The 8,187-nt window shown below is 36.5% G+C and overlaps 1 protein-coding gene across 2 annotated transcripts; it reads right to left on the reverse strand.

Annotated features, from left to right (window-relative positions):
• Nucleotides 1-74: 74 nt before the first annotated feature.
• Nucleotides 75-7,786, reverse strand: LOC118937865 (NLR family CARD domain-containing protein 3-like). Of its 2 annotated transcripts, XM_090197610.1 has the most exons (7): nucleotides 7,652-7,786; nucleotides 5,489-5,857; nucleotides 3,450-3,566; nucleotides 3,114-3,198; nucleotides 2,756-2,984; nucleotides 511-2,269; nucleotides 75-264 (listed from the first exon to the last, which is right to left on the reverse strand). In XM_090197610.1, exons 2-7 carry the CDS (start codon nucleotides 5,839-5,841, stop codon nucleotides 75-77), a joined length of 2,733 nt encoding a protein of 910 aa, XP_090053736.1. In that variant the 5' UTR covers nucleotides 5,842-5,857; nucleotides 7,652-7,786. The 2 variants fall into 2 exon arrangements, with proteins under 2 accessions (XP_090053736.1, XP_090053735.1); XM_090197609.1 differs by having other exon boundaries at nucleotides 2,756-3,198.
• Between the last annotated feature and the right edge of the window lie 401 nt (nucleotides 7,787-8,187).

Below are 8,187 nucleotides of genomic sequence, written 5' to 3' on the forward strand. Positions count from 1 at the left end.
AAACACATATGATGTGGACTATGTGTCTGGTAAACACATGTGGATCTGGTGAACAGTTGTCACTTGTTGACCAACTACAGGAATACTGACTTCAGAGTCTCCAGTTTACAGTGGGGATTCCCCAGTCCAGCAGAGAGCAGCTTCACTCCTGAATCCTTCAGGTCATTGTTCCTCAGATCCAGCTGTCTCAGGTGTGAGGGGTTTGACTTCAGAGCTGAGACCAGAGAAGCACAGCCTTCTTCTGTGACTCCACAGCCTGACAGCCTGACAAAGAGATCACGATTTCACAAAAACAATGTTAATTTAAAACCAGCAGTGTAGAAGGACAATGACAGATGCATTTGGTTTATTCTACCAAACAACATATAGATTTACCTTCCGTCTCCCTGAATTGTATTGTCGTATTGTTATACAATATGAACACCAATGCATTGATTCAATATATTTTTCTGAATAAAGTGAATATTTCTTCCTGATGATTAGTACTTAAAAGTAATTTTATGTACATACAGAGCAGCTCTGGAGGCTTTGACCACTGGCAGCAGCCTCAGAAGACCTTCCTCTGATCTGGAGTATTTCTTCAGGTCAAACACATCCAGCTCCTTTTCTGAAGTCAGCAACACAAAGACCAGAGCTGACCACTGTGCAGGTAAGAGTTCATCACTGGAGACACTTCCTGATCTCAGGTAGCGTTGGATCTCCTCCACTAGAGAATGGTCATTCAGTTCATTCAGACAGTGGAACAGATTGATGCACCTCTCTGGAGAGGGATTCTCACTGATCTTCTCCTTGATGTACTTGACTGTTTCTTCATGGCTCTGTGAACTGCTTCCTTTCGTTGTCAGTAGACCTTGTAAGTGCTTCTGATTGGACTCCAGTGAGAGGCCCAGAAGGAAGCGGAGGAAAAGGTCCAGGTTTCCCGTCTCACTTTGTAAGGCTTTATCCACAGCACTCTTGTAGAAAGTAACTTCTGGCTTCAGTAGACAATCGTTGCTGGATGTTGTTTGAGGTTCGGCCATTAGATTTTCATTGTTGTTGCTGAATGAAAGGAACACATATACAGCAGCCAGAAACTCCTGAATGCTCAGATGCACGAAGCAGTACACCTTGTCCTGGTACAGCCCATATTCCTCTTTAAAGATCTGTGTGCACAATCCAGAGTACACTGAGGCTTCATTGACATCAATGCCAGACTCTTTTAGGTCTTCTTCATAGAAAATCAGATTGCCATTCACAAGCTGTTGAAAAGCCAGTTTTCCCAGTGACAGAATGCTCTCTTCTTTCCCAAGATACTTTTCATTCTTCTGTTTGGTATGAAACACCACAAGGTGTGTGTACATCTCAGTCAGAGTCTTGGGCATCTCTTCTCTCTTATGTTTCAGCATTGGTTCAAGTACTATTGCAGAAATCCAACAAAAGACTGGAATGTGGCACATGATGTGGAGGCTCCTTGATGTCTTTATGTGTGAGATGATTCTGCCGGCCAGGTCCTCATCACTGAATCTTCTCCTGAAGTACTCCTCCTTCTGTGGGTCATTGAACCCTCGTACCTCTGTCACCTGGTCAACACACTCAGGGGGGATCAGATTGGCTGCTGCAGGTCGGGTAGTTATCCAGAGGAGAGCAGAGGGAAGCAGGTTTCCCTTGATGAGATTTGTCAGCAGAACATCCACTGAGGTTGACTTGGTGACGTCACAACAGATCTTGTTCTTCTGGAAGTCTAGGGGCAGTCGGCACTCATCCAGACCATCAAAGATGAACAGAACTTTGTATTTGTCATAGTTGGAGATTCTTGATTCTTTGGTTTCCATTGAGAAGTGATTGAGAAGTTCAATCAAAGTGTGTTTGTCCTCTTTCATCAAATTCAGCTCCCGAAAAGGGAATGAAAATACAAATTTGACATCCTGATTTGCTTTTCCTTCAGCCCAGTCCAGAATGAACTTCTGCACAGAGACTGTTTTTCCAATGCCAGCGACTCCCTTTGTCAGCACAGTTCTGATCAGTTTGTCTTGTCCACTTAAGGGTTTGAAGATGTCGTTACATTTGATTGCAGTCTCTGGTCTTGCTTGTTTCCTAGTTGTTGTCTCAATCTGTCTCAGCTCATGTTCCTTATTGACCTCTCCTGTTCCACCCTCTGTGATGTAGAGCTCTGTGTAGATCTTACTGAGAAATGTTGGGTTTCCTTGTTTAGCGATCCCCTCAAATACACATTGAAACTTCTTCTTTAGATTAGATTTGAGTTCACGTTGGCAAATCACAGCAAGCTCATCTGAATGAAGCAATAACACAGAGGATATTAATATTATGTCTGATTTAATACTGTAGGACTGTGTTATAAGGTGTACATTATAATACATTATTCTCTTCACTGCCTGTATAAATGTGTAAATTATTTCATAATGCATTACACACTGGAGTGACTGATTATATTATTATTATTCATATTGCAGACAGTATCATTAATGTTGTCTGTCTATCACTGTCTTTCTCTGTCTCTCCTCTGTCTCTCCTCTGTCTCTCCTCTGTCTCTCCTCTGTCTCTCCTCTGTCTCTCCTCTGTCTCTCCTCTGTCTCTCCTCGTCTCTCCTGTCTAAATGAATCAACACATCGCTGCTGCTACTTGATGAGGTCACTAAGTGTTGTATTAAGGCTTCTACAATATAATTGTGTTACACGACTACTTTAGCTGTACTTTAGTTACAGCTTTTAAATGTTTGTTATAAAACAGCATTCAACTTGAGGTAGACAGCTCTTACTTTTCTCCAGTGTGTCAGCAAGCTCCTTCTGGTTCATTTTCCTCAGGACGTGCAGTGTGATCTTCAGAGCCCCCTCTCTGGCACTGCTCTCCTGCTTCTCATCTTCAGCTTCCACCACTTCCTTATCCTGCTTCTGACTCTCAAAGCCTTCTGGGAGTTCTGGACTAAGAATCCTCTTGAACATCTTCAGCTCGTTCTTCATAAATGTCATAATTTTCTCTTCAAGCACCTGAAATAAATAAAGTAAATAAGTTAAGCAAGATAATAAATACTTTCTCATTAACACATTAATGAATGATTGACAGATCAACTTTACTTGAGGTAAACAAAAACATATGTACATAACAGGACCACATACACTGAATATGGGGGCCAGGTCTGTTTGATGACTCTGGGAAGACTGACCACTGTGAATCTCTGACTCTGATGTCTCCTGTTGGGTTCTGTGGACAAAACATGAGATTACATTTCCTCAACCAGGGAGGGCACACACACACACACACACACACACACACACACAGGGAGGGAGGGAATGTCGTGTTTTTTTTAAATTGCTTTTGGACTATGAAAATGGAAAAAAGCATAAGCCCATAGATTTTGAAAACAACAAGAATAAATGGGAATATGGGAGAGGAGAAATGACTAGAGACAGTGTTGTTTAACTCACCGACCATGACCCATGAGTTCTTCCTACCTTTGTTCAGGAGAATAATCTCCCTCTCTGAAGTCTATCAATTTATCCATAGACCAGTCACTCTTCATGGACAGACAGCTGGGCACAGGGGAGGCTGGTCTCTCCTGCTTGATTGGACTTCAACACAGAGACAAACATTACATCTCTCATCTACTCTGAGCTCAGATGGGGAAACATAATAATAGTTTCATTCCAAATCGCTATATATCCATTTTCAGAAAAGTTGGTAAATTAGATGTTATTGTTTAAAGAAATTATAAAAGTGATAGATGTGTTTTTTTACTAGTTAATCATGGCATGCGATTGTTTATTGACAGCCATGTGTTTGTTTCAAATCTATCACTTGATGGTTTCATTTCAGAGAGACAAATAATCATGTTTTATTGCAAAATGTTACGTCTGCCTCACTTTCAGAGAAATATGTAGTACTGCTCGGTTTTATACAGTCAAATGTTACTGACTGGCTAGATTCATTCTTATGGAGCAACATTATGAATGGTGTTTTTTACATTGGATTAAAGTAGAAACTCAGAGCTAGAAAATGTTATATCAGACACTACAGTTGAGGAACAATGGGAAAGCAATTCTGCTTTGGAAGATGATAAACTTGAAACCTCACTTTTCAGATAATGATCCTTGAATGTTTTGGTACACCTACTGGAGAGCTCTTCTTTGTCTACAGTGGTGTCACCTATCTAAATAAACATTTATATATATATATATATATATATATATATATATATAATGAACTAAATGTATGGTGTTTTTGGTTTATGACAGTTTCATTGTTTGTTATGTTATACATGGTTATTTCATGCTTGTAAGTGGTAAAATGAATTAGACAATTTAACATTTTGCAATTCTGGGTAACTCCTACTTTAGTAAGGAATTACCCATTATTCAGTACTACTGCAGTTGCTAAATAATTCCAATAGATGGAAGCATAAGACCATGAATGAAATTTCAGAAGATTAGTGTAGTTCTCTCCCTGGCTACACCACCACTCCCCCTCACAAGAGAACTTCTGTGGGGGCTATGTTCTGTCCCTTTCCATACTGCTAATACAAGAGGACTTCTGCTGGGGCTATGTCCTGTCCCTTTCCATACTGCTAATACAAGAGAACTTCTACGGGGGCTATGTCCTGTCCCTTTCCATACTGCTAATGCAAGAGAACTTCTGCGGGGGCTATGTCCTGTCCCTTTCCATACTGCTAATACAAGAGAACTTCTGTGGGGGCTATGTTCTGTCCCTTTCCATACTGCTAATACAAGAGGACTTCTGCTGGGGCTATGTCCTGTCCCTTTCCATACTGCTAATACAAGAGAACTTCTGCGGGGGCTATGTCCTGTCCCTTTCCATACTGCTAATACAAGAGAACTTCTGTGGGGGCTATGTTCTGTCCCTTTCCATACTGCTAATACAAGAGGACTTCTGCTGGGGCTATGTCCTGTCCCTTTCCATACTGCTAATACAAGAGAACTTCTGCGGGGGCTATGTTCTGTCCCTTTCCATACTGCTAATACAAGAGGACTTCTGCTGGGGCTATGTCCTGTCCCTTTCCATACTGCTAATACAAGAGGACTTCTGCTGGGGCTATGTCCTGTCAGGACCACATACACTGAATATGGGGGCCAGGTCTAAAGATGTGTGTGTGTGTGTGTGTGTGTTTGTGGTGTGTGTGTGTGTGTGTGTGTGTGTGTGTGTGTGTGTGTGTGTGTTTGTGGTGTGTGTGTGTGTGTGTGTGTGTGTGTGTGTGTGTGTGTGTGTGCGTGTGTGTGTGCTGGTGAGACAACCACATATAACAGTCAAAAATACAGGATACACACATTTCATTCCAGCAATATAGTGTTTTGCAAAACAAAAATTCATCCACAAATCAATGAATTAAAATCTTAGAACAACAATATTTTACAGACACATGAAGGTTCCCCATAAGCAATCGTTTCTGATTAAAAATAACATGCCATTTTTGTTGTTGTTGATATAAGGTTTTAGAAATAAACTCTATAGAAGTTCTTAAGTAATATTGTCATCTCACCTCTTCGCTTTGGTGTCATGTTCTCCAGAGAGACTCATTTTAGAGGCAGGGCCCCCCTCCTCTCTCTCCCCAGAGAGACTCATTTTAGAGGCAGGGCCCCCCTCCTCTCTCTCCCCAGAGAGACTCATTTTAGAGGCAGGGCCCCCCTCCTCTCTCTCCCCAGAGAGACTCATTTTAGAGGTAGGGCCCCCCTCCTCTCTCTCCCCAGAGAGACTCATTTTAGAGGCAGGGCCCCCCTCCTCTCTCTCCCCAGAGAGACTCATTTTAGAGGTAGGGCCCCCCTCCTCTCTCTCCCCAGAGAGACTCCTTTTAGAGGCAGGGCCACCCTCCTCTCTCTCTCCAGAGAGACTCATTTCAGAGCACTGACCCCTAAACAGAGATCCAACATGTTGGTTGTGGTTAACACAGTGACAAATAATTATTGAAGTTAAATTGTTCTATTGTATTAATTATCTCTTAGAAATAAAACATTTACTGACAGACACATCCAAACAGTCAGGTGATTTAATGCATCACATGAACATGTAGTGGTGACTGATATGTTTCTCCTCTTCTCCATGTAGAGAAACTATTGATAATAATATCTCACTTTCTCTGTTAATCATTTCAATCATTCTAGTGTGTTGCTTTATTCAACAGGTATGCTATTACTATACTATTATTATACTATTATTATACTATTATTATACTATTATTATACTATTACTATACTATTATACTATTATTATACTATTATTATACTATTATTATACTATTACTATACTATTATTATACTATTATTATACTATTATTATACTATTATTATACTATTATTATACTATTACTATACTATTATTATACTATTATTATACTATTATTATACTATTATTATACTATTACTATACTATTACTATACTATTATACTATTATTATACTATTACTATACTATTATTATACTATTATTATACTATTATTATACTATTATTATACTATTATTATACTATTACTATACTATTATTATACTATTATTATACTATTACTATACTATTATTATACTATTATTATACTATTACTATACTATTACTATACTATTACTATACTATTATTATACTATTATTATACTATTACTATACTATTATTATACTATTATTATACTATTATTATACTATTATTATACTATTATTATACTATTATTATACTATTATTATACTATTATTATACTATTACTATGCTATTATTATACTATTATTATACTATTATTATACTATTACTATACTATTATTATACTATTATTATACTATTATTATACTATTATTATACTATTATTATACTATTATTATACTATTATTATACTATTACTATGCTATTATTATACTATTATTATACTATTATTATACTATTATTATACTATTATTATACTATTACTATGCTATTATTATACTATTATTATACTATTACTATACTATTATTATACTATTATTATACTATTATTGTACTATTATTGTACTATTATTATACTATTATTATACTATTATTATACTATTATTATACTATTACTATACTATTATTATACTATTATTATACTATTATTATACTATTACTATACTATTATTATACTATTATTATACTATTACTATACTATTATTATACTATTATTATACTATTATTATACTATTATTATACTATTATTATACTATTACTATACTATTATTATACTATTATTATACTATTACTATACTATTATTATACTATTATTATACTATTATTATGCTATTATTATACTATTATTATACTATTACTACATTTAATTCATAATAACAATGTTAAGAAAGGTATGTTCAGTGGTTTCACCCCAAATTACACAGGAAGCAGGAAATCTGGTAATTATGAAAACAACAAATGTTCTGATATTCTGTCAGAATAGAACTATGATACATGAACATTTTTACAAATGGTAAAATAACCAGATATACGCATCCTACAATACGACATATGAACAATATGTTTCTGAATTTTATCGTCAACACCCAGTTAGCGCCATTTTGTATGATTGAACTGTCACGTAGCTGTCCCAGGTGAAAGTGACTGTTCGATCTGATTGTTTTAATTTCATTCACTAGTAAAATAACAACATACACTTAATGTCTCTACACACTTCACAATAATCCCTGGGAAGAGTCTTACCTTGTAGCCTGAATTCACAACCAGAACTCAAATCATTGAGATATTTTCCGTTGTGCTGAGAGAGCACCTTCCTGATGACAAGTGGCTCTGTATCTATGTTCTATGTACAGTTGATCTTTGGATGTAATAATATCTGGTCAAAGTCTAGTGACACAATACCATATTATATCATAAACATAACAATAGTTTAACCTTTGGCCAGTAGAGGCCATGGCAGATTATAACATGTAGAATCATTATGATGATCCAGGTTCATATTATAACATGTAGAATCATTATGATGATCCAGGTTCATATTATAACATGTAGAATCATTATGATGATCCAGGTTCATATTATAACATGTAGAATCATTATGATGATCCAGGTTCATATTATAACATGTAGAATCATTATGATGATCCAGGTTCATACTATAACATGTAGAATCATTATGATGATCCAGGTTCATATTATAACATGTAGAATCATTATGATGATCCAGGTTCATACTATAACATGTAGAATCATTATGATGATCCAGGTTCATACTATAA

The sequence above is a fragment of the Oncorhynchus mykiss genome, chromosome 13 (genome assembly GCF_057628025.1).
Source record: "Oncorhynchus mykiss isolate SJ-2025 chromosome 13, ASM5762802v1, whole genome shotgun sequence".
NCBI lineage: Eukaryota > Metazoa > Chordata > Actinopteri > Salmoniformes > Salmonidae > Oncorhynchus > Oncorhynchus mykiss.

Excerpts from the sequence above, each read along its gene's own strand:
- LOC118937865 (XM_090197609.1), bottom strand. The coding sequence starts at position 5,841 with ATGAGTCTCTCTGGAGAGAGAGAGGAGGGTGGCCCTGCCTCTAAAAGG. Across the intron at positions 2,270-2,755 it reads TGCTGACACACTGGAGAAAA|ATGAGCTTGCTGTGATTTGC; the intron begins GTAAGAGCTGTC and ends TGCTTCATTCAG. Across the intron at positions 265-510 it reads AAAGCCTCCAGAGCTGCTCT|GCTGTCAGGCTGTGGAGTCA; the intron begins GTATGTACATAA and ends TCTCTTTGTCAG.